At 43.5% G+C, this 26,630-nt stretch overlaps 1 protein-coding gene across 1 annotated transcript in view; it reads left to right on the top strand.

Moving 5' to 3' along the window:
- Window positions 1-14,385: 14,385 nt before the first annotated feature.
- Window positions 14,386-26,630, top strand: part of LOC112117247 (muscle, skeletal receptor tyrosine protein kinase) — a 79,783-nt gene continuing 67,538 nt past the window's right edge. The window contains exons 1-2 of the mRNA XM_026646485.1: window positions 14,386-14,503; window positions 19,684-19,810. Coding sequence (XP_026502270.1) covers window positions 14,425-14,503; window positions 19,684-19,810 — 206 coding nt within the window. The 5' untranslated portion in view covers window positions 14,386-14,424. The remainder of the gene's footprint in view (window positions 14,504-19,683; window positions 19,811-26,630) is intronic.

Below are 26,630 nucleotides of genomic sequence, written 5' to 3'. Positions count from 1 at the left end.
TTCCCCAGGAAAATACTTTGGGAGGACGTGATACTTGGTGCGATCCGGCGCTTCCCAGAGGCTAAACCATTTGCTCATTAGAAGTCTGTGTATGAGCTTCAATGACGAAAGCTGGTCTCAGGCTGGATAATTTATCAGTATCTAGAGAGGGGGTGACTCCCTCAAAGGCTAGGAACTCATCATAACCCTCTCTTCACTCTGGTGGGGAGATTCTATGGCCTCCAGGAGCCCTCTCAAGTTCAGCACTGTGGTTAGAGAAGCGGACCTGAAAGTTAAATCACTGAGCCCCAGAAGACCTCCGTGTCAATTAGCTGGAGGTAGTAGTAGCTCAAATCCACACCAGGGATAGTACTAGTGGCTGTAACGATTAGTGGCAGTATCAGAAACAGGACAACTGGCCCCTTCTCTTACTTATATAATGAATTTTGTTACGTTAAAAGCCAAGTTGTTTCCATATATACACACACATGACTAATCTGACTGTCACCCCACACATAAATATCATAACATGACCATCTGAAGGGAATGACATGCCTAAGAGATTTAGGAGCACAAGTTCCTTTGAACACCAATTGAACTCATGCTCCTAAACCCCTTAGGCACTTTTGAAAATCTGTCCCTTAAGTTGTGTTAACTTTTTCATTGTAGAGTTATATCAAATTCCCATTAAATTCAAGGGAAGTTGTTCCAGTGATTGGACCTGGCGATCAGTTGCTAGGTAATTTTAAGTGAATCCACCACCTAAGATCACTATCCTGCAATAATTAATCACACAAGTTCCTCCACTGAAATTAATGAGATGACTAACATGAGTAATGACCACTTGTGTGAATGAGGATTGCAGGAGTGTTGCCAACTCTTGTGATTTCATTGTGAGTCTTGTGATATTTGGTGTTTTGCTTAATGCCCCAGCTCCTGGAGCTATGTGATTAGGAGGGCATCTCAGCTTTACTTAAAATATAATTAAATAAGTTTCTAGCCCTTATGGTTGTGGAGAAAAGCTTGAAAATGCGACCTTAAAGGCTCAAACACCAGAAGGAAAATAAAAAGACCTCAACTTATTGTATTTTTTCCAAGGCCTGGCTTGCGATGTTTGAATATTTGGGGTTAGTAATACTGTGGTTAACCATACATTTTGACCAAGAATGCTCAAAAAATGTATTTAGTTAGTTAAAAATTTATTTCAGTTTCTAGATTAGTTTTTTAGGACTGGTGCCATTGCTTAATTCAGGGATTTCTTCTCTAATGTGTCATACAGTGTCTTCTTATATTCCCAAAACAACCACTCCTCCCCCCCCCCCCCAAAAAGCCTGAGTCACCCATCAGGCGAAGTTTCTTAATGAACACATTTCCTAAAGTGCTTTTTTGGTTTCAAAACATCACTCTTTCACAAGAAAACACACTGCTAGAAAGGTCAGTTTTAACGAGTTTTCTATGAAGTGTCCTTGGTTAGGTTGCAATACAGCTATTAGAGAAATAATGTTTCCTTTCCCAGTGTCTGGGATCATGGGCACAACCATGGTGGAGGGAAGAGGGGGAAAAGGGAGGGAACATTCATTCCCTCCTTCCCCTCCTCACACACAATAATTTGCTTGCCTCGTGGCTGGGAAGGAAAGAAAGTCTCTCTGTAAGCATAACATCCTCCTACTGGAGATCTCCATTCTATGGCCCCATGCAACAAACAATTCTGTCTCCCACATTCACCCTAGCCTTGATGCTGCCATGCGGGGAGGGGACACAGTGCTGGAGGGGTCCACTGGGGGACACAGAACATGGGTGGAGAGAGGGAGAAGGAGACAACAATGGGACATAGAGCATGCGGGGGAGGGGGAAGTATCCTGTGGCCCTCTACCTACTCAACTGACATAGGCTGGAGTAGCCCCAGGGCTCGGGCTAGGGTGGAGCTGTGAAGAGAATCAGGGAACTGAACCCAGTTGCCTGATAGTCCCCCGTCTCTGCTGGGTGTAGAATAGGATTTGACACTCATTTGCTGGATAGAGTTTGTAATGAATGAGCAGACCAGCTCTGGGGGCTAGACATGCAGGAAAGGAGCATGACCACTTGTGACCTGTTGCATCCCAGGGGCTTTTTGAAAAGCTCAAGTGCTATGTTGTTCTGGCCATAGTAGACCCCCCCTTGTGATTTCAGTGGCACGTTATATTCTGCCTCTCATTCTGTCCTACATGACTAGGAGCGGTTAAAACAGTTGTCACATTGCACCTTCGAGATGGTTGCATTTCAATGATTCCTGACTTCAGTGAGAGCTTCAAATACACAGCAAGGGCAGAATTTGGCCCACAGTTTGTAGTCTGCTTATGGTGAGGTCAATATATGCACTGAAGGTCCCCTGAAGGAGTACTTAGCCTCAGTGATATGAATCTCAAAAGTGAACAGTGATTTCATTTACAGCTTCCTTCACACATGTTTTTAATGTCAATCAGTTGTAGCTTTAACTGGATATAATAAGTTTTATAGTTTTGTTCCATTGCTCTTGATCCAGGATACGTCTAATATCTTGGTATGAGGCCTTCTTAGCTGCTAGGTATTTAGAGGTACTGGCTGATTAGATTTCCAACCATCTGCATCTCTTTCCTTTCCCCCCATGAAACCAGGGGCGGCTCTAGGCACCAACAAAGCAAGCAGGTGCTTGGGGCAGCCCATTTGCAGGGGCGGCAGGGATCCAGCATGGGAGCTGAGAACCAACAGGGGGCCCTGGGAGCTGTAGTTCCTTGGTTAGCTCCCTGCCTATAGAGTCAGCCCTGGAGCAGGGAAAGAACTACATTTCCCAGCATTCCCTTGGCCACTACCAACAGGAAAAAGGGGAAGGGAGTGAGGTAGCTGAGACCTCATGCTGCAGCCTGCTATGAATGGAGAGCTGCACTGTGAAGGGTAGGGATACCATATTTTAACATTCAAAAATAGGATACTCCACAGGGAGGGAGGGTAGCCTCACCCTGCCACCATCCACCCCCTCCGACTGCCCCCCACAGAAACCCCAACCCATCTAACCCCGCCTTCTCCCCTGCCGTGGGAGTGAGTTACCAGTGACCCAGGGCTGCGGCAGAAGGAGGGTGCAGGTGGGGGAGGGGAGGAGAGAGCCCAGGGCTGGGGCGGCAGGAGGTGGGGGGGGGAATGAGGGAGCCCAGAGCTGGGGCGGCAGGGGGTGTGGGTGGGGAGAGCCCAGGGCTGGGGCAGCAGGGGCGTGCGGCGAGGAACCCAGGGCTGGGATGGGGGGCAGCCAAAAATTTTTTTTGCTTGGGGCGGCAAAAAACCTAGAGCCGGCCCTGCATGAAACATATTCAAGGAGTTTGGAAGAAATATATTGCTGTCATGATTTAAGGCTTGTCTCCATGGGGAAATATCCTGGAATAGCTATCCAGTACTTTGGAAGTGGATTAAGCTAAGCCACACCAAGGCACTCAGTGTGGAATAAGAGTGCCCATACAGGGAGTTAGTGCAGAATAGCTATTGCGCTTGGAAACTGACACCCTGGCTCATTTCACAATACCTTCCCCATGTAGATAAACCCTTAGAGAAATCACATCCCCCAGCTCATCCTGTTCAGAGGAGACTCCTGTTGGAAGAGCGGCTATAGCAATAGTTACGTCTTCTGAGATACCTGCATCAAATTTTAATTTTTGCTTAAAGTGAATTTGGTCATCATCTACATCTTCGATCTTTAACACAGATCAACATTTTCAAATTTGGGTGTCTTAACTCTGGCAGCTAAATCCAGACTGAGTACCTAAATCAGGTTACTAATTAGAAACTCTGAAAGAGATCTGCTCTCATAGTTCACAGCTTTTGGGTCTTTCTGGACTCCTGTATGCTAGTGGATATCCAAAAAGTCCCACTACTATCTTTGAATGGCCAAGAATTTCCCCCCTCCCCACCTATTGGAAACTAGATCTAGCTATAGCGATTCATGTACTCACAGCCTCCAGCCTTGATCATTACCGCTCATTAGATCTAGGACAGAGGCCACACCCCCTGAAAGGGCTCCAGCTACTACAACTTGCAGCAGCCCCTCCCAGGTCATCGCAAACCTATCACCCTAGTGCTCAGATGTATGTGCCCTGCTGAATCCAGAGTACAGTTCAAGGTCTCAGCCTTGACATTCAAAGACCTCCACGGAGCATGAAATGAAAGAAGATGTCCCTTACACCTTGTATGCGCCTGTTACCTGCATGTTTTCTTGAGCTGTCAGACATTACACAGGTGAAATCCTGGCCCCACTGAAGTCACTGAGAGTTTTGCCATTGACTTCAATGTGGCCAGGATTTCAACCCAGAAATTCATTTACAGATTGAGAGAACGGTTGTCTTTTACTCAAGTGCACCCTTTTGTATAGCCTCGTCCACTGAATAAGAACAGAACCTTTTGCTAGCCGTGAGATTTATTCTTGTTACGTTGTGATAGCGACTGTGCTGTTCAAGTGGAATCCATGGTTCCTTAAGACCTATACGAGTCATTCCTACATTGATGGCTATTACTGACTGGTAGGATTCCTCAATGCTCATGCAGAAAATCTCACTGATCCCATCACTGTTCACCAAAATGTCACCATAGCTGACTTGGCCCTCGGTTGCACGCTCCCTGGAAGGGCCTCTCTCAGAGGCTGGGCCGCATGCTTACAGATAACAGATGTCCAGCAAGGGACACATGAGATTTCAGTTTGACAGAAGTGGCTTATGCGCCAGAGGACATATAAATCATCAATCTGCTACTAGGAAATCCTCCTCCTGCTACATACACACATGCACGCACCACGCTCACCAGCTGGAGCATATTAAAAGCTGGAGGGGGAAAAAACTCAACCCTGGTGTAATTCCACTGGAGTCAATGGAGTTATACCAGGGATGAATTTGGCCCAATGCTTTTTTATATGCCAAGACACTGCAAAGCTGTCACAGAAGAGGCAAATATTATGATAAATCCTCAGCCGAAGGCTTGCAGCAGGAGAATCGCTTAGCAGCACAGTTTACTACGAGTTCATATTAAACTATTTTGGGAAATGAAACCCAGCATTACTCACTCATCATGTGGCTGCTGGGACAAGGTGCTGCTGCCCTTGTCATCACAAAGATATGTGGGTTGTTACATGGCTCCTCAAGAAGGTTCATTTTGCTTAAAGGCGTTGGTCTGTTTGATGGGTCTTGGGGTACCTAGTTAGTAAGTCACCTTGTTACCCCCTGCCTCCAGCATGAGGGAGTTTTGTTGGTGGTAACTAGATGTTAGCTCCAGGGCCAGCTCCAGGCACCAGCGAAGGAAGCAGGTGACCGGGGAGGCCAATAGAAAGGGGCGGCACATCCGAGTCTGCGGCGGCAATTCGGCGGTGGGTCCTTCAGTCCCTCTCTTCCTCTTCGGCGGCACCTCAATCGGGTTTTTCTTTTTTCTGTCTTTTTTTCCCCCGCCGCTTGGGGCGGCAAAAAAGCTGGAGCCAGCCCTGGTTAGCTCCTTAACACCACCAGCCTGTTAGCTACAAGCACTCTCCTCTGGATTAACAATACCTGCGCCTCAGTCCCTGACTCCCTTTGAAGCGTTGCTACAGAAGAGTTGCTACAGAAGCGAGAAACATCTGTTAGCCATAGTGGGCGAGTCTAGAAGTCTGCCGACCCTTACCACATTGTTCAGGAAGGACTCCTACAAAGAGAGCTCTCCTTTTCAAGTCACAGCAATGCTTTCATATTTGTACTTCACTTTCTGTTATTGAGAGTGTGGCATTACTACTTAATCTCCAAGAATAAACATAATTTAGACAAGAAAAAGCTCTTGGCTACACACTGAAAAATATCATTATACACACTAACAGCAAAGCTGTGCAAATCCTGGTGGTTTCCCTTTACAGGGGTCTGTGTCCATTTTTTTCCTCTGGTTTTGTTCCTTGAGGATTCACATAGCCCATGTTTTGGTTTGAGTTTGGATTAACTCAAAATCTCAAAGTGAAACTCAGTCAAAATTAGAGCATTTCACCTCGAGAAACTTGCAAATTTCACCAGATTTTGATGCACCCCCATAAATCAGCCCATGTTCTCTCAAAACTGTGCACAAACTTCCTCCAAAGGGCCAGATTTTTAAGATACTTGGCTCATAAATATGCAGATAGATGCCTAAGGGAGTTTACAAAAAAGTGCTTAGTTGCCTAACTCTCATTGTGGGAGGTTGGCACTTTAGAAAATCCCACTACACCTATCTGCCTCTTTAGGCACCAAAATACATTAAAAAAAACTAGCCATGTGTGCGTCAGGTAACTTTTTGAAAAACCTGGTCTGGATTTACAGGTTGTAGCAAACCCTGAAACCTGTGACTTATACGAGCTTTCATGCTGAGCTGTGAATATTTTGCACAGTTCTGGTTGCTGTCATTCACACTATCAATACATCAAACAGGACAAACTTTCAGGGCGAAACTCAGCCCATTCAGGTCAGTTGCATTTTCCTGTGCTGGAGCTAAATTTGACATGCAAAACAGTACAGTAAATACAAAAGGAGCTATGTTTTGCTTTTATTATATAGTTTACTAGGGCTAGTTGAAAATTTGCCATCAAAACTGTGATTTCAGTTAAACTAAAATGTTCGTGAAAAGTGTCTGCTTTCAACAGAAAATTTAGATTTTTTTTGTCAAACCTCCCCTCCCCCACAAACATCTGAAAACGGAAATATTTCAATTTGGACATGCAGTTGCAGTGTCTCATGGGAGTTGTAGTTCAGTTGCCTTGTGTCTCCATTTTCTTCTATGGGCTAGGCTCTTGTGACAGACTACATCTGCCATGATGCACATGGCCAGGGATTCCCATGATAAACTGCCTCCCCACTCCAAGAGGGGAGATTATGGTGTCTCATGGGACATAGGCCGACCAGGAAGTCCGGCCTATCTGGCAGAACAGGAGCATCAGGCATCTGAACTACAACTCCCCGAGGCACCATAGCAGTTTTTCCAAATCAAAATATTATTGCTTTTTGGCCAAAATATTTTGGTTTTCAGCTGGGTGGTTTTTTTTTTTTTTGGCTATATGAAATTTTTAGCAAACAGATGTTTTCCATGGAAAATTTACAGAAAAGACAATTTCATTGTCAAAACTTTCCATGAAAAAGCCTATTTAATTCAAGTATCCTTAGCTCTGCTGACGTTTTTTAAAAATGCCACGCATAGCCCAGAAGGACTGCACTGTTGCTCCTGTGCTGGGGTGCCATCAAGGCGTGCTTACCGTCACTAGCAGAATGCCTTACAGCTGTAGCATTGTGTGGCAATTTACATCCATATCGGTGAAGTGAAAAGAGGGAGAGGGGATACCCCCGATTTGGGTTTGAGATATGTCACCTGCAACCTGATAGACGTAACATGGCAAAGGTGACAGCATGATAGCACAGGGCAGCCACAATTCAGGTGTAGCATTTCTTGTTCCATTTCCATTACCCTTCACCTGCAGCCAGATAGAGCAGGAAACTGCCATATTGGTGATCGTACTTTTCAAGCTATAGAGTTTCCTCACATGATGTTAAAATGTTGCAACAGCTCCCAGGTCCCATTTGATTCCATAGTGATATTACAATATTTCAGTGATGACACATCTGTGTTTCTGGGTGCTTTCCTGCTGAAAGGCGAATATGTTTCTGAATACTGACTAGCGAGGAAACTAATTACTATTATTTTCGTGTTGCAATAGTGCCTAAGGACCACTATCATAGGCCAGGATCCTCTATGCTATGTGCCGTTCAAACACATATGAAACTGAGGCACTTATTTGTTCACACAATGCCTAGCGCTGTGGGGTCCCCAGGCACTACCACAATACAAATAAGGTCTATTAAAAATAGTAACTGAAACAGAGCAACATTTTAAACTTGCTGCCTAATGTTAGACACATGAATCCATACTGAGGCACCTACGTAAGAGTGGGGGGAATTATCAGAGGTGCTGAGAGTAATTAAACAGTGACTCAGGAGTTCTGGGAAGAGACAATGGAACTTTATTTCCTGGCTGCTGTCTGTTGGTGCGGTATTCACTCAATAACATCTACCGTCACCATTTGGTTAAGTTCAGGTTTACTTTATTTCTCAATGCTACATGGTGCATGTATTTTGGCACTACACTGGGATCTATCTCAACATGATGTATAGCCTTAATGAATCCCAGTCCATTAAACACCCCATCATAGTCTTTATTACATTTTGCATAGATCACCCCCAATTACCATTGAAGTCTATGGAACCTGCGAGCATTCAGCACATCTGAAAAATCAGATCCCCTGTTTAAATAGCTAAAAGTAGATTTGGGTATCCAACTTTAGGCACCCAAATTTGAGACGTTTGGCCTAAGTCACAGGGGAAGTCTGTAGTGGAGCTGGGAATGGAATCTAGATGGTCTGTCTTCCCATACGATGCTTTAGACACAAGAGCATTCTGCTTTACAATGACAGATTTTATGTGAATTTTCAATCTTACTTCAAGCTTTAATAAGTGATTTTCTTTTTATGCCTTGGAATCACATGCATCAGATTCCATCTTCTAGTCTAAGATTCCGTATAATAAAATGCACTCTACATCGCTTTGTAAGGGACCATGTAACTGCATTTCTGTATAACGGCCAATGTTGCCAAATGGGAATGTACTGGGAAGTTCTCTATCCCCACCAAAAGTGAAAGGGGTACTTATCTGATTTCCATGCAGGCTCTGCTAAATGTTTCTAAATGTGTCTCTGATTTCTCACTCATTGAGCTGTTGCACCATGTGATAGAGTGAGGGTTTCATAAATCAATGGGCGTAGTGGCCCAGGAGTTTACAGTCCTCTTACTACATTTAGAGTCAGAAGGGCTGAAACTAGAGAACAGTGAACACCAAGACTTTATGCACCTGCTTGGAGTGTCATTCTGTAGAGAAATCAAAACCACCACCAGCTGGCTCAGAAACACAGCAACAGCTTTCTTGTGGCACTGTTGCTGAGGATAACTAGGCTGTAAGATTTTCAGCAGAGTGAGGTTAAGCACTGGCAAGCTGGTACTTCACGGAGAAGAAATGTGAGGTCTCCCAGTTGAGGGAGGTCCATGTATAGTAAAGGATTAATCTGTAGTGATCTGCTAGGGAACAAAGATAGCCACATGACTATCTTAGCTGTCTTCTTTGTAGAAAAAGGGCACTGCTAGCAAAACTCAAATGTAATGTGTGAATCTTCTTCCCTCAGATATCCCTCTGCAAACTCAGTTACATCCTGTAACTCCAGTGACCTGTGTAACAGAAGGCAGTGCATGGCTCGGTGTCAGCTTGCATGTCTGTGTGAACGTAGGGGATGGAGAAAGTGTGGAAGTAAATGAAAGATGGATCTCTCTCCCAAATTATACCCATTAAGGGGAAATGTGTCAGGGTAGGGGGCTCTGTAGGGACTGAACTGTCTTTAGCTTTGAAGGGATTCTCTTACAGCAGAATTGCATTCTCTGAGACCAAGACTCACCATATACGTGTAAAGCCTAAGTTATTGGACTTTTGTGTAGGGAACATTCCCTCTCCGCCCCCCCCCCCCACAAGCCACATGCAGGCCATAGGGCTGAAATAGCTGCTCCTTTCTCGGCACTTCCACAATAGGAGGAACGAGATTGGGCGGTTGTAGTTTGGGTGACTGATGCCCCTATTTTCCCATATGGGCCAGTCTCTCTGGCTGGGCTACAACTCCAATGATACACCCCCAATTGGGACTCCAATGAGCCACCACATGCCAGTCAGAGGGGAGACTGCATTATAGCATGGGAGATGTAGTCTGGCCAGACAGCCCAGGCCACAAGAGAGACTGGGGGCCTGAGGCCCCTGAACTATGGTACCACTAAATATAATGAAATAATTCAAAGTCTGAGATAATGTAGTCTCAAAATGAGAAGATTAAGAAGGACTTGACAGAATTATTCAGCATTATGAATGGCAGAGTGAAAATGAATTTATCACTCCTTTTCATCCCTTCATGTCATTAAAGAACAAGTGGGATGCTTGATTGAACTAAAGGGAAGCAAGTTTAGAATAAATTTAATGGAAATACTTGTTTACACAGCTGAGAGTGGAATTCAGTGCTGCAGGAGGTTGTTGAACCTTAATAGTAATACCATGGGGCTGCATTTAAAAGTTGGATAATTTTATGATCATTAAAAACATTTGTAGCTGTATGAGTTAAGACTATAAGGGCAACTAAATCTCATGCTTTACTCTGCCCCCTGCACACATCATAGTAGCTAGCTAGATTCCTTACAAGGGGGTTGCATATTTCATTAAGGTGTCAGGTAATGACCACGGTCAAAGATAAAATACTGGATTAGATTGGTCAATGACCACATCCACTATGGCAGATCCTGTAACTTAAAAAATCCAGTACAATATATAGCGAGTGTGTGTTACAAGAATAATGGAAGTCTTAGATTCTTCCTCTAGGCTCCTGACAAAGTCGATATTTGTCTAGCGAATTTCTTTACAGAAATCAATTTGTAAATGATTCATGAATAGAAAAAAAGGGTTAAATTATTATAGCCAATGTCTAATTCAGCATGCTCCAGTAGTGATGAAGTATCCTCGCCAACCCTTTCCTAATCTTGTTTTTATAGGCACCGATTCTGCAAAAGATTCTGCATATGCTTAACTTAGTGCACTGTAAGTACTCCAACTGACTTCCACTAAGTCTTTATTGGAACTGTAAGTTCCTCAGAACAGGGACTGTCTACTATGTTTGTGTATAATATCTAGTACAATGGGATCCCAATCTTGGCTGGGACCTCTAGGTACAATTGTAAAACAATAATAGTAATCTGATCTATGTGTCTGGAAAAATCTGTAAAGCCAATAGTCTTTGGTTCACATGTGCACTACTTTCCATTCAAATTTAACAAATATATTATCTTCTTTCATTTTAAGGAAAAGTTAAAAGCCTCAATCAAAAAAAAAAAAAAAAAAAGAAGGGTCACACGAGAGATTAGGAGTAATATGGTCACTCTAAAAATATAAAGGCTTCACCAAATAACACATTTCTGCAGCCTATACCAGTGGACTTCAAGCCCCTATAAAAATCTTGGCTACAAAACCAAACTCAACTGATTGAGCAGGTCCTGAGGATGAAATTCAGTCCTGGGTTAACATAAAGGTGCAACCCTAAAGTCCTCAAAATAGAGCTGGAGTAGGACGTCAGTGATGTATATAGTGATGCGGACTCTCCGGGCATTTGTGGGGTTTTTTTGTAAATTCTGCCTTAACTCTGAATTTCTTAGTTCCCCAAGGTTTGTTTTAGTTTAAATAACTTTAATATTCAGTTCACTGATATGTACTTTCAACTTTAACCCCCACTTAAAAAAAGTGCTTCATCTGAAGAATTTCACTCCTAAGTAATGTTGCAACGCCAAACAAGTGCCAACAACATTGTTGTAATACCACACACCATCTTGTATCTCTTTCTGTCTCTCACAAACACACGTACGAAGTTCTGGCCGCTTTAACTCCACTTCCCTGTCTGGGAAAATTCCACTGAATTCCATATGTTTATTGCAAGAACTACTGTCAATGCATAACTGAAGTTGAGAAACCAAGTATGCAAAAGCCTGGAAATTCCAAAGATCTCCGCCCAACATTAACTTAGACCCAATATTATTGCACATCCCTTGGCTGCTCCCCGGCTTCTTAGTGATCTGTGAGGGAAAACTAACCAAACATTGTGGTGCTACTGTGATAGTCTACAGTAGAATCCTTGGTGACTGAAAGCTCCTGGAGTAAAGGTGGCAGCAGTAAGCGTGTGGTGCTGTTGCCCTGTTTTACTGACTACGGACCACAAAACTCACATGCAGAACAACACCCCCCCCTTTTTTTTTTTAAATAAGAAAACATAATTATTGCCTCTCCTAAGGAATGCGTGGTGGCCTGGAAAAGGAAGATTCCTCTCGTCTTCCTTTACTCATTTATCTTCCGGGGGCATTTTCCCCTTCTGAATCTAATTCTTCTGTGTCTTTGTCTCCCCTCAACACCTTTCTTCTCCTCGCCAAGTTCCTGAGCCTCCCAGTTGTGTCTTTTGCTTTTTTGCAACAAAAACAATATGAAGAAACTACACAGACTCATAGGGTTGCCAGTTTTGGATGGATGTATTCCTGGAAGTTTCAGCACGACATATTCTTTACTTAGAGATTAATCTTTAATTCCTGGAGACTCCAGGACAATCTTGGAGATGCCAACCCTACTTGAGGCACAGTGGCTCCTAAATAACCATGTTTTTTTTTTTTTTATTTACACACACACTTACACACTTCTGCTCTGTCTGGCTTCTGCTAGCTCCAAAACTAAAGAACACAGTGAGCACCACTAGATGTCTCACAAACTATTTAAAGGGATACTACTCTATTTGTATACATTGCAATCCTGACTCCTCATAAAGACCTTTCTTGTCCTTTCCTGCGATCCTGCATCCTCCCCCAAATTTCCCCTTGTTTCTCTCTTCCTTCCCTTTACCTCTGCTTTCTCCTATGCCTTAGGTTTCACCCTTACCCCCTACTGTCTACCTTTATGGTAAAATGCTATAGAACTAACAAGAAAACAGTGACCTTTCTATAGGTTTTCAAACCATACTTAGAGTTTAAAAATATTTAATAGGATGGCTAAAAACATGTATAAAAAGTACCACATTCACTATTGAAATCTCAGAGGGGTAGCTGTGTTAGTCTGGATCTGTAAAAAGTGATAGAGTCCTATGGCACCTTATAGACTAACAGACGTATTGGAGCATAAGCTTTCGTTGGTGAATACCCACTTCGTCAGACGCATTGACAGCTATAATTCTTAGAGCAATTTGTCTAGAACCCTAGTGCTCTGTTTCCCTCCCTTCAGATTTTCCCATTCTTTATTCTATATTATTATTATTGCCACAGTAGCATCAAAGGAGCCCCGGTCATGGACCAGGACCCCATTGGGCTAGGGGCAGTACAATCACAACAAAAAGGCGGTTCCCTGCTTTTGCTCAGGTTTTTCCAGGATCTGTGCTCTGAATCCAAGCCTCATGTATCCCTCTTCTCACCCCTACTCCTCCCTCTAGCCCCTTTGAGCTCTTCACTCTATAAGATGTTTCAGGCGTGTTTCAGGACTGCTACTGCCCCTGCTAGTTCTCCGTGGATAGGTAGGACTTCTCTTCCTTCCTTGACCAGCGCTTTAGCACATTCACTATAAGTGACTCCTTGTCTACAGCAGGCACACAAGGTGGGGGATGTGGGAAAAGCCCAGATATTCGGTAGTTGTAATTCAAATAGTTCTTTAGGCCTATACTTTCAAAAGTTTTCACTAATCTTGGGGTCCTCAATTTTTCAGGGCCCATCTTCAGGAAGTGAAGATACAATGAAGTAAATTAAAAAAAAGGGAGGCAGCTAAAATTAGTGACCACTTTTGAAAATTTGGAGACTAACTTTCCAATCTGCACTGCTGGCATGGCTGGGACACATGCAAATGCTGGGCATCTGCACACACACAAAAATATACAATACATAAAAATTGGGTGCATATGTAGGTGTTGTATTGAGGTTCCCTTGAAAATGTGCTTTGTTTTTCAATATAGATTTGGCTAATAATAAGAAATCACTGAGATAATCATGCCTAGATTTAACATGTATATTTCATAAAATGAATACATCAACTGTTGCCTGAATTGACCATGCTGTTGCTGAGATTATAATGAAATACACTTGGTCCTCCAGAGCACAAATTGAGCAGCTTCCCCTGATAGCTATTAATCTTTCACTTTCCCAAAGCTTGTATGGGTTCAAGAGTCTATTTGCAGGATATGACACTGCTTTCTCAGTTTGCAGCAACCAATCTGGAGAACTGACAGTCTCCTTGATAAACAAGACCAGCTTTCAGTTCACAGGTTCAAACATCTCGTGCTCTAGCAGATGTACATACTAAGCAAAAGAAAAGTGCTCTCTGAAGTAGAACAGGTGGTATATTTCAGCTACTCACCAGGGATTATGACAAAAGAGAGAGAGAGAGAGACTGAGAAAAAGAAAGAGGACCAAATTGAAAGAAAATCCAGTGTCAATGACAAACATATGTATTACTAGTGTATTTACCTTGGGCTGGGGTAAAGGCCTGGCAATTTGTGCTGTACTGGGTCAGGTTATTGTTTTGGAAAGGCATTCAGCCATTGTATTCCACTCTCTTTGCTCAAAAGGAATTCTAAAGGGATTTGCTTTCTCTTGTTTCATGAGCCCCACATTTTCGTACTGACCTAAGTGGACGCACACCAGCTGGCCCTGTCCATCACTGCAGCCACGTCTGAGAATTCCTGATTATAGTTAGATCCCATACACTCCGCAGCAGAGACGGTCATTAACTGAGGCACTTTGTAACAAACCATGGTTTAAAATGAAACCGGCAGGGAACTCAGTGCACTTTGCCTAAAGGAGCGTTGTATGATTCTGGATTAACCATGAAAGACTTAATGAACATTCCACTCGTACATATCTTCACCCTGGCGGCCTTCAGTTTAGCTGAAAAACTTCCAAAAGGTTTGTTTAAACAGCCTTCATCTTCTCTTAGCTTTTGTGACTGGTTAAGGAGTTTTTATAAGGACAGGCGAGGCTTGTAAGTCGGGACCCTGGTGTCATTACTGAAAACTGTATAAATGCACTGCTTTCAGTTTCACTAGTCTGGTCATTTCTTTATTGTCTTTAGAGGATAATGATGAAATGATCCTGCATTTCTACCTAAAGCTGAAGGGTGTTTATTTACAGATAGCACTTAGTGTCACTGTAAAGGTCAAGGATGTTCTTTGGGTCCAGTTTGCATAGGATGGGTGTTTGTCATGTCAAAGGAAGCTACTAAGACTTAACTGCTGATGGGTATACTATGTGTTAGGATCAAAAGATTTATGATATTCTGGTGCGTCTATGTATGTAGATGTATAAATCATATTTGTATATATAATACATATACATGTGTATATATAAAATGCCTACACACACACACACACCACAATAAGTAGCCAATATGAGATTCTAAAAATCGGTTCAGAAAATTCTGAGAGATGCAAATGCAACTTTATTGAAATGGGAACTGAAGATTAACCATAAGGGAACCCAACTGTCAGCTAGGCGAATGTAACATTTTTATTTTTTCATATTGATTATTTGGACCGGATCAAAATATACCATAAACTACACTGTCTCTGGAAAAAGACATTTAACCCAAGAGGAAGCTGCTAGTCACCTATTATGCCAATAGCTCTGCCCAAGTCAAGATGAATACCTATAACCAGTGATCAGACTGTTTTGTTTGCTTTCCAAATTTGTTGACATGGAAATTGGCCCCAAGGTTTTGTATTAAGGCAGCAACACTAGATAAGGCTTGGGAAGAGCAAGGTAGATAGTAGCAAGACTGTGGAGACAAGAAAACAAAACGAGATAGAAATGATTTTTCTGATACCATCATGCAATGAAGAGACGTCTGCCCTTTCATGAAACATTTGCACTGGATTTTCTTTTTAAGAAAGCTAAACGTCATGTTCATGTCAATTGGCGTGTTTCATGAGCGAGTCTGAACATGTGAATGCAACCAAGTGTGCTGAAAAGACCACAAAATAATATCTTTGATAGGTTTTGCAGCAAAGCTGGACCAGCAATGGTCAGAAATGCACACAAGAGCAGGTCATAGTTACAGAAGTTTCACTATTTCCAAGAGTCTACAATGCTGGAATGGGGGTAAATGTTATTTGTCTGTTTCATTTGTTCACTTAAAAAAGGTTAATTTCAAAATAAAAAACAACCCAGTACTCACTGATGGACTGAACTTAGAACAGGGTCCACTATCTTCTCACTGTAAGTAATGAACACTAGAAACTTTTAATATTGACCGTGAATCCTTTTACTACTTCCTAAACTTACAGTTGATGCCCAGGAAAATGGCACCTGAATGGCCTTAAGGATGGAGAAGTTATATGTCTTATGATGCTATTTAAAGTTATAATGATATCTAAAAATGTCAGAGGCATAGTCCTGACTGTCCTGTGTGCTGCAGCACGCAAAAGTCTTGGCCGGTTTCTCAAACCTAGGCATGTGCATTTTTCTCAATTAATTTAAACATTGGCAATATGGACACCATTTGATTTGATGTGATTTTCTAGCTGGGAAAGCACTGGTTCTCATCGACACCAGGAGTTTTTTGATGTCAATCTCTAAATAAGCATCGGTCACTGCCATTTTGGGGATCTCTCCCTGGACAGAAACAAAATGGTGGCACAGCCCACAAATTACTGTGTCACACAAACACACCAAGTACTGCTTAGACCTGTGTCCTTCTTTTCTCTCATCCTAGTAAAATAATACTTTCTCAATCTTCTCTATTATCCCAATATTAAATGTTAATATGGGAAAATAAAAAGATAGGAAGGTAAGTTCAGGATATCCCCAGTTATTAACATTATTGTTATAAAGGCTTAGAAAGCAACAGAGGGCACTGTTAACAAGTTTTCTTTTAACTGTTTTTCTGATAGGTAAAATATTAGTTGTTTGGAGGCCATTCCCTATACATATAGTGGCTAATCTTGCCCTGAGAGTTATGCCATTAATTTGAATGGGAGCTGGATTAGGCCCATAAAGCAGAATAGTGCTAGTGCCAATGGTAACTTATCTACCAGTAAAAAGGTAAAATAAAACTCTTTAATTGTGTCCATTCTATCTGTTTACTACCTAACTCTTAGGGGATCTTGTTTTGCCTGATGAGCAAAGTACTATCAGTAATACATCCAGTATATCAGCTGTTACTGCATTCTCCCTCAACATAGCTACATTTATCTCATGAATACAATCAGTATGCAGTATACAGAATGCATTTTAGCTAATTCGTTAATTAAAGTAGCTCGAGATCAAAATGCACCTTTCCACAGTTCTAGGCATGCCGATATTTAAAATATCACACACAAGAAAGCCATTCCAACCAATCCATCCCATAATAGAACCCAGCCATAAAAATATGATTCACAAAATAATTAAGTCCTCTTTAAAATGAACAGATTTAGGGCAGAAAACGTACTAGCAACAGTAAAGGACTTCAACAAGTGCCTCTGGGTGTATGTTTTCTAACATTTCAATACAATTATTTTCTTGATGTCTTTTTCAATAGGACCTGGAGTGAAATCCTGGCTTCACTGAAGTCAGTGATAAAACTCCCATTGACCTCAATGGGGCCAGGATTTTACCCCAGCTGTAACACTTGCGAACAATGAGGAAGAGACTTCTTACGCAGTAATAAAAAAACACCCTGCATCCTTTAAAGCAGTGATAACCTGATGCAGCTATCTTGTTTCTTTTAGCTGCAGAATTATGATTTGTTTTTCACATAACTGTAATTACTGATCACTATGAGCAGTTTGCAGTCGTATTGAAAAGAAATTTTATTAGCATAAACATGTTTTGGTAGCAATTTTCAAAAATACTGTACAATAACGTGAACTTGAAAGGTATAGTTAGCATGAAGGGCCTGATTCGCCTCAATTTTACTCCAGTTGGACTCCATAACGCCAATGGAGGCCTAAGTTACACCCAGATAAGTGAGAAAAGAATCGGGCACAAATTCTGTACTATACCATCTAAATAGTCTGTCTCATTTATACTGGAGTGCCTCACATTGCCATATGTTTTTGGTGCATTTTAGTGCTCAGGAAAATTTAAGATTGATTGTATTGGCTAGAGAGGATGCAGACAAGATTTTTTTCCACCAAGAGACATCAAAATGTACCAGACATCTCTGCAGTAAACACAGTATGTCTATTTAGTAATTTATGTACGGGCAAGATAATTTTCTTTGTACTCTTTAAAGGTCACTGGGATTTCTTTTGTTGCTTCTTCATGTTCACTGCAGTATTTCACAGAGAAGCAGACGGCTAGTTCAAATGTATGCACAGCTGTCAATGAAATCCAGTGTACCAAGTACTGGATGTGTGTCTCTACCAGTCATACATTAAGAGTTACCGGTTGTGTATCTTTGGTTGCTGGGATCACCATGGGGAGGGAAAATAATTATGAGAGGTGCCTTTTGATCTCTACCGACTATGCTTCAGCTTTTACCACGGGGCTTGGAAAATACCTTTCCAAAGATAAAGCAGCATTTCAGTTGATGATGAGTGCCCGATAATAAATGTAAGGTATAGTTATTTATTATCTGCATCACACTGGGCACTAGCTTATTAAGGAAAAAGAAGCAAGAGGTTGTGTGTCAGTCAGGCTGTGGTATTGCCGTACCTCACGGGCATTGTAACGGGGCGAGACTTACCCCTGCGGCGCCTCCTGCTGGTTTCCTGGGAATTAGCTCTTTTTCCAGCTCCAGAGCACCCTCTGCAAGCCGGTGTCCCGCTTGCTGCTGGCCTCCGTGTCCCTCCCGGACCCCAGTGCCCTTTACCCAGGGGTTCTGCCCACTGCAGCAACCCCCACTCAGGGGAACCTCCAACCCCCTATCCCCACCTCGCCTCAGTGGCTACTGCCAGTCACCATCTAGCCCCTGTTCACTGGGGCAGACTGCAGTCTGTAAAGGCCACTCATCATTGGCAAGGAGGGGTTTGGATCTGCTGCCTCAGCCTACCCCTGGGCTGCCCTCTGCAACCCCAGTACCCTCCTGGGCCTTTAACAAGGCCTGCAGCCTGGGGGCTTTCCAGGCCAGAGCTCCCCAGCTCCTCTGGCCTTCCCCCAGCCCTGCTCCACTCTAGGTACCCTGTGAGCTCCTAAGCAACCAGGTCCTTCCCTCTCTACAGGCAGAGAGAGACTGACTCTGCTCCTAGCCCACTGCCCTCTTATAAGGGCCAGCTGGGCCCTGATTGGGGCGTGGCCCCAGCTGAGGCTGCCTCCCCAGTCAGCCTCGGAGCTGCTTGCCACAGCCCTCTCCCAGGCTGTTTTTAACCTCTCCGGGCAGGAGCAGGGTAACCACCCCGCTACAGGCATTTATAAATTATCCCTAACCTATGCCAGTAATAGTATTACACATTTTTTAAAAAATAAAGAAATACAGTAGAACTGAAACAGTCTGCATTAATGACAAGGATTCCTGAAGCTCACATTTTTTGGCATCAGTGGCGCATCACACTCACACGGGGTGTCAAGGAGCCCTCTTATTCCCACGGATAGATCCAGCATTGCTGGTCCATGCAAAGATGAGCAGTTGCTGCTGGAGCGACTAGGTCCCCTTGTGTAGGCAGGTAGTGGGCAAAGCCTAGGATCTGACCCCGCCCCCCAACATGCCAACCACTGCTGCTGAGCGGGCATGGAGGGGGAAGCAGGGACTGAACCGTGACTCTCTGAATCACACCAGATTTGGGGTAACTTCACTGTCTATCCCTTAGAGAGTTTAAGAAAAAAACATGACAAAGAAACTAGGAAATAAATGCCTACGGGAACCTCAGTTCAACTGTGCTAGTGCAGGAGGCCCAGTGTGTATTGGAAGAGTGTGCAGACTTGCGAGTGCTGGGGGTGCAGAGAATTGCCAACCCCACCGGCCGGTTATGAGTGGCCTAGTTCCGTGTCGGAGAATTACTGAATTCCAGGGAAGGGGTCGGGAGGTGACCCCACTTACATTGGCCCTTCACAGCAGTGTCCCATTGGTTTGTGCCTGTGAAGTCAACAGGTGGTTTGATGAATTAGCAGTCATTGCTCAGAAGAAACCCAGGATTGAAATCGCATATTTTCTCCCCTTCTTTCTGTAGCTCCCCTTATCAACACTCCTCTGGAAACCGTGGACGCATTAGTAGAAGAGGTTGCTAAATTCATGTGTGTAGTGGACTCCTACCCCGAGCCAGAGATTACCTGGACACGTAACAACATTCCCATCAGGTAAGTATGAAATACTACAACAGCTCAAGGGGATGCAGATTAATCTAGAATCAAACCCATTTACAGAACAGGGATGACATTTCTCTGATGAAAGTGAGTGTTGCAAGACTTTATTCATTTGCATTTTGCAAAGTACTTTGTGAACCTTGCATGGAAAATGTCCTGTAATAGCAAAGTATTATTATTCTTGCCTTGTGAACAGCAATAGATTAAAACAAGGTTTCTTTGTATTGTACACTGTCACACATTATTCACTACCTGCCAAAGCATCATCTAAAGAAGTACTGCTGTGCTGTGCTTTGGAAACTGTTCATTTCAGGAGGGTAGGGAATATTACTGTTGTTGCTACGGTTACATTTTGCAGACAATCTCTTGCAAAGGTAAAAAATAGTTCATCCACTTTTAACCTTGGATCAGGCAAATTCCTTTACATTCTCTGTTTCACATTCTTGATCCTCCCTTGCTTCTCTTTCAGCGATGGGAAAATTCATTTTGTTTAAAAAGAATCTGTGTATAACAAGTGAGACCTGTTTTAATTGTGTGATTTGTACATTACTCAGGGTCTGCTTGAGGATGACTTCTGAGAAACACTCATGAGACTCCAGACAGGTCATTACTGCAGGCAGATTTGACTACTACTGCGACCATTTTAGAATATTAAATAAAAGCCCCATCAATTTGTTTAAAACTTCGTATGTATATCCACACAAAAGATTTTAGAATTCATGCTTCAGTGACTGTAGGAGAACTGTCCTCTTTAGCCCAAATCTCAATCCTGCAAGAACTGTATTAAAGCCCCCAAACTCTGTGCCAAGCAGCTTGCAGAACAAGGGCCTAAACCCTCATGGATGGAATCTCCAGATCAAACCACCTGTCTTCTAGTTCCTTCTCCATCAATAAAACTAGCATTGAAGGGAGAAACAGCCTGGGGGATGCCATTTATACATCAGGACTGGGGTCACATCACCCCCAATCCTTACAGGTCCACATGCCTTCTCTGAGAGTATGCAGAAAAGCAGACCCATTTCAAGCCCACTAAGTGGTACACTATCTCCTTCTCCAATAACCCAAATCACCTTCCCAAAAGGTGTATCACTTTGATATTAAATATTAGCTCCCCATTAGACAGAGCATGCCTGTTTTACACCACTGCCAAAAAAACCTCTAAAAGCCTATTTTTGTGGGACCAAGCACATCGGTTGCTTTGTTCTTCTCATGGTGTTTCTGCAGCAGAAACAAAATAGCTTTCCCCAGAGCAGTCCTGACATTCATGGTCGGTGCTTGTGGATACAAAGTTTTGGCATGAAGACAGGGCATTATATAAACTGAAACTATTTCAACTAGATTCCAAACACATGGAGGGAGAAATATTTGCTAAATGGAAAAGAACCAAATCAATGGATTTAAAAAAAATCAAATGTCACAGAGTCTAATTGGCACAGGCAATAAATATTAATTATTTTATTTTTGAAAACTTCTTCCCTTGCCAGGGCTCAAGGACACTAGAGACACAGATAACTTCAAAACAAAACAATATGTAAACAATTGAATTCAACGGGAACAATGCCAGAATAAGGACTGATGAGATTAGATTGCATGCAGCTCCTTATGTATTCCTTGTTTTCTAGGGTCACCGAATGTATGACATATATAGTAGAGTTTTCTACCTTTAGTTAGCTGCTGGCCGATTAACTCAAGGTAGCTAATACATTTGTAAAGCACAGTGTAAAGCCACAAATGTTTGCTTTAGGACCTGCAGTATCAACTTCAACATTACTTGGGGTATCATTTCCAACAGAAAACTCCACAGACTAGGTCATAGGTTGGAATCCTGAATAACAGGAATCCACTGCTTTGCACCCCGTGTGGTTGTTTACACCTGCGTGAGTGCAGAATGCTCCCATTCTGATTTTGTAGTATTTTCCCGCTCCCCTTGCTCATGTGTAAATGCTGATACAAGGTGCAAAGCAGCGGAGAGCTATGCCCCGGGCTTCTAGAGCACTTTCACTCCAAGAATCAGGATGTGCTTTACAAACTGCACTGAATTAAGTCTCACAAGAACCCCGTGAGGTAAGGAAGTGGCATTATTTCCTTTCTATACGTAAGGAAGGTGAAGCACTGAGCTGGTAAGGTTAAGTTTTCGAAAGACATTGCCTTAATTATCAGAGGCTAAAGTCCAGGGCCGGCTCTGGGCACCAGCACTCCAAGCATGTGCTTGGGGCGGCACTTTCCAAGGGGCGGCATTCTGGCCCTCTTTTTTTTTTTTTGCTTGGGGTGGCAAAAAGCCGGGAGCCGGCCCTGGCCAGAGCCCTGCTGCTGGAGAGCCAGAGCATCTTCCCCTGGAGCCGAGCCCGGGCTGCGGCGTTGAGAGGGGCTCTCGAAGTGTGTGAGGAGCCGGGGAGGGAGGGAAGCGGGGCCCGGGATGTGAGGAGGGAGGGAAGCGGGGCCCGGGATGCGAGGAGGGAGGAGGGGTCCTGCTGCCGCCACTGCTGCTGCTCTGAGTCTCCCCAGGGCGGCGCGGCGTTTTCCCGTCTGAGTGGGTTGTGCAGGGTGCCACCAGGCTGGGCAGGGGGTGCGGATCCCGGCTCGCGCGCTGATAGGGCGAGTGGCTGGGCTGCCCCCTCCTGTCCCCGGATCCAGCCCGCCGCGCACCTCCCCCGCCTCAGCCCTGCGCTGCTTGCCCCGGGCCCCCACAGCGCCAGGGGCAGGGAGAGCCCGGCTCCGAGCGGGGGATACTGCCCCGCCGGGGGAACCCCGCGGCTTGGACACCTGGAGGTCAGTGTCCATCCTCTCGGCTCTGCCTGCACGGGGCTGGGGAAGCAGCTGTCAGCTCTCAGCCCTTGCACCCCCCATCCCGCTCGCAGCCTCTTCACTTGTACCTCCCCCCATCACTCCACCCCTTCCCCTTGTACTCTCCCCCAGCCCTCTCCTCCCACACCTCCCCCTGCCCCTGCACCTCTTCTCCCGCAACCCTCCTGATAACCCTCAAACCTTGTACCCGGAAAGGGATGGGGATCTAGTAAAGAGGGGTCAGGCAGAGGAGTGGGTGTGGGGGTGCTTGGGGGCTCTACACTGGCAGAGAAGCTGGGTGTGATGTACTCACGGAGGAGGGTGAAGGAGGAGAGGGGGTAAGTCCCTATGCCTTCCATGTGCATTTAGAGCACTAAAGATGGGGTTGCGGGGGACGGGTGGGGGCGAGATTTATACTAAAGTGAAATAAAAAGAGAAACGGTTTGATCCCCACGGCAAGTGTAAACGGGGATTGCTGTGGTGAACGAGGTGGTCACGTTTGGGGGGGGAGCCCAGGGCTGGGGCGGCAGGGAGTGCGGGTGGGGGAGGGCACTGGTGGGGGGGTGGAGAGCCCAGGGTTGGGGTGGGGGGCAGCCAAAAATTTTTTTGCTTCGGGCGGCAAAAAACCTAGAGCCGGCCCTGCTAAAGTCACATAGGAAGTCAGTAACTGGCATACAGAACCAGATCTCTTGACTCTTATTCCCGTGCTTTAGCCATAAAACCATCCTTCCTGAGCACCATTTAGGGTTTCACCCTACTTCGTAAACTCCTACATTTTCCTAGGGAGAACTAGGAAAGGCAACTAATCGACATCCTGAGACCATGTATTGGCAGTTATGACATGTCAGCGTGTGCTAGATGGGTTTATTTAAATTGTGGTTACACAGAACAGCTGAGCATAAAAACTTTCCATTTGCGCTCCTCCTGCTTCATTGTCCAACCTAAGCAGCAGTGTGGAAGCTTTCCTAGTACTCAGACAGCCAAGATAGTTTTATAACGCTGCCAGGGCAGTTCTAGTAACACGTCTAATTCTCAGTAAACCCACTGAAGTGTAGCTACTCATGACATGTGTCTGGCCAGCATACAGATCATACTGCAAAGCTTAGTATTGAAATTGCTATCCTTGAAAAATACTGCTTTAGTCTAACAACATCTTCCACTATGGCTGGCACAGTCTCCAAAACATATACACTAAATCACACACCTATTCTACAATGCATCTGTATTGACTGCATCAGACTCTGTTCTTTTTCTGCTTTGTATTGTACCATCCCATACGGGGGCAGCTTGTGCCCACTGATTTTAAGCCCTCGCGATAAGGTTTTGATTACTTGCTCAATACAGCACGTGTACTGCATCATGTGAACTAATGGCACTGTGTGAGTGATTAATAAAAATAAAGTAAAAAAATCTGTGATGTACCATTGTTCTGTGACAGCGATAAGGAATGCAGTAAAAGGAAAAATTATCAAAAATAAATTATTCATATATTATTTATTCATATAATACTATATATTATATTATATTTAGGGCTGTTGATTAATTGCAGTTAACTCACGTGATTAACTCAAAAAAATTAACTGTAATTAAAAATTAATCGCGATTAATCGCACTGTTAAACAATAGAACACCAATTGACATTTATTAAATATTTTTGGATGTTTTTCTACATTTTCAAATATATTTATTTCTATTACAACACAGACTACAAAGTGTACAGTGCTCACTTTATATTATTGTTTTTATTACAAATATTTGCACTGTAAAAATGATAAACAAAAGAAAGAGTATTTTTCAATTCACCTCATACAAGTACTGTAGTGCCATCTCTTTATCGTGGAAGTGTAACTTACAAATGTAGATTTTTTTGTTACATAACTGCACTCGAAAACAAAACAATGTAAAACTTTAGAGCCTACAAGTCCACTCAGTCCTACTTCTTGTTCAGTCAATTGCTAAGACAAACAAATTTGTTTACATTTATGGGAGATACTGCTGACTGCTTATTTACAATGTCACCTGAAAGTGAGAACAGGCATTCGCATGGCACTTTTGTAGCCGGCGTTGCAAGGTATTTACGTGCCAGATGTGCTAAACATTCATTTGCCCCTTCGTGCTTCAGCCACCATTCCAGAGGACATGCTTCTATGTTGATGCGTTAATTAAATTTGTGACTGAACTCCTTGGGGGAGGATTGTATGTCTCCTGTTCAGTTTTAAGCAAATTCTGCATATATTTCATGTTATAGCAGTCTCAGATGATGACCCAACACATGTTCGTTTTAAGAACACTTTCACTGCAGATTTGATAAAACACAAAGAAAGTACCAATGTGAGATTTCTAAAGATAGCTACAGCACTCGACTCAAGGTTTAAGAATCTGAAGTGCCTTCCAAAATCTGAGAGGGACAAGGTGTCTTTCGGATGTCTTAAAAGAGCAACACTCTGATGCGGAAACTGCAGAACATGAACCACCAAAAAAGAAAATCAACCTTCTGCTGGTGGCATCTGACTCAGATGATGAAAATGAATATGCGTTGGTCCGCTCTGCTTTGGCTCATTATCGAGCAGAACCCATCATCAGCACGGACGCATATATTTTGGAATGGTGGTTGAAGCATAAAGTGACATATGAATCTTTAGCACATCTGGCACGTAAATATCTTCTGACGCCGGCTACAACAGTGCCATGCGAATGCCTGTTCTCACTTTCAAGTGACATTGTAAACAAGACGTGGGCAGCATTATCTCCTGCAAATTGTAACCAAACTTGTTTGTCTGAGCGATTGGCTGAAGTAGGACAGAGTGGACTTGTAGGTTCTAAAGTTTTACATTGTTTTATTTTGAATGCAGTTATTTTTTGTACATAATTCTACATTTGTAAGTTCAACTTTCATGATAAAGAGATTGCACTACAGTGCTCGTATTAGGTGAATTGAAATATTCTATTTCTTTTGTTTTTTACAGTGCAAATATTTGTAATAAAAATAAATATAAAGTGAGCACTGTACACTTTGTATTCTGTGTTGTAACTGAAATAAATATATTTGAAAATGTAGAAAACATCCAAAAATATCTAAATAAATGGTATTCTATTATTGTTTAACAGTGCGATTAATCACGATTAATTTTTTAAATCGCACGACTAATAGTGTTTAATTTTTTTAGTTGCTTGACAGCCCTAATTAATTAATTATAATTATATTATATTATATATGCAGTGACAACCACCCCAATTGTGTCTCCTGCATGCTACTGGTAATCTTGGTTTATATTTTGCTCCCATTTAGATTCTTATCCTGAACCTATTGAAATAAATGGCAAAGCTTACAGTGACATCAGTAAGATCAGGCTCTTACACAGCTACAAACTGAGGATCAAATCTTGATCCCTTTGAAATCTATAGTAAAGCTCCCACTGCCTTCAGTGGGGTCCAAAGTTCACTCCTGGGCTTCATTCACTTCAACAGAGTTAGTCTGGATTTACACAGGTGCAACTGAGAGCAGATATGGCTCCTTATGCATAAAGGTGGGTTTAGAGCAGGGGTGGGCAAACTTTTTGGGCCGAGGGCCACATCTGGGTGGGGAAATTGTATGCAGGGGCGGGGCAGGAGGTTGGGGTGTGGGAGGAGGTGCGGTGTGCAGGAAGCGGCTCAGGGCAAGGGATCGGGGCAGGAGGGTTGCGGGGTGCGGCAGGGGGCTCAGGGCAGGGGGTTGGGGTGCAGGAGGGGTGCGGGGTGTACGAGGGGGCTCAGGGCAGGGGTTGGGGTGCAGGAGGGGTGCAGGGAATCCTGCAGGCCAGATCCAAAACCCTGAGGGGCTGGATCCGGCCCACGGGCCGTAGTTTGCCAATCCCTGGTTTAGAGGTATCTAACTTCACTTTGGAAAGCTGAGCCTATAGAATCATAAATGGTGAATTTAGACATGATGCAAAATGTTTTACCACTAAAAGAAAACAGGGCAAATAAGGCTTTGGGGGTTTGGACCTGCTTGGCAGAAGAACTCCTCATTTCAGTAACATTTGTCAGAAGC

Source organism: Terrapene carolina, unplaced genomic scaffold, assembly GCF_002925995.2.
Source record: "Terrapene carolina triunguis isolate 2854851 unplaced genomic scaffold, T_m_triunguis-2.0 Scaffold35098, whole genome shotgun sequence".
NCBI classification, from domain to species: domain Eukaryota; kingdom Metazoa; phylum Chordata; order Testudines; family Emydidae; genus Terrapene; species Terrapene triunguis.
Note: the sequence above shows the minus strand (reverse complement) of the source record. Positions and strands in the feature narration are given on the sequence as shown.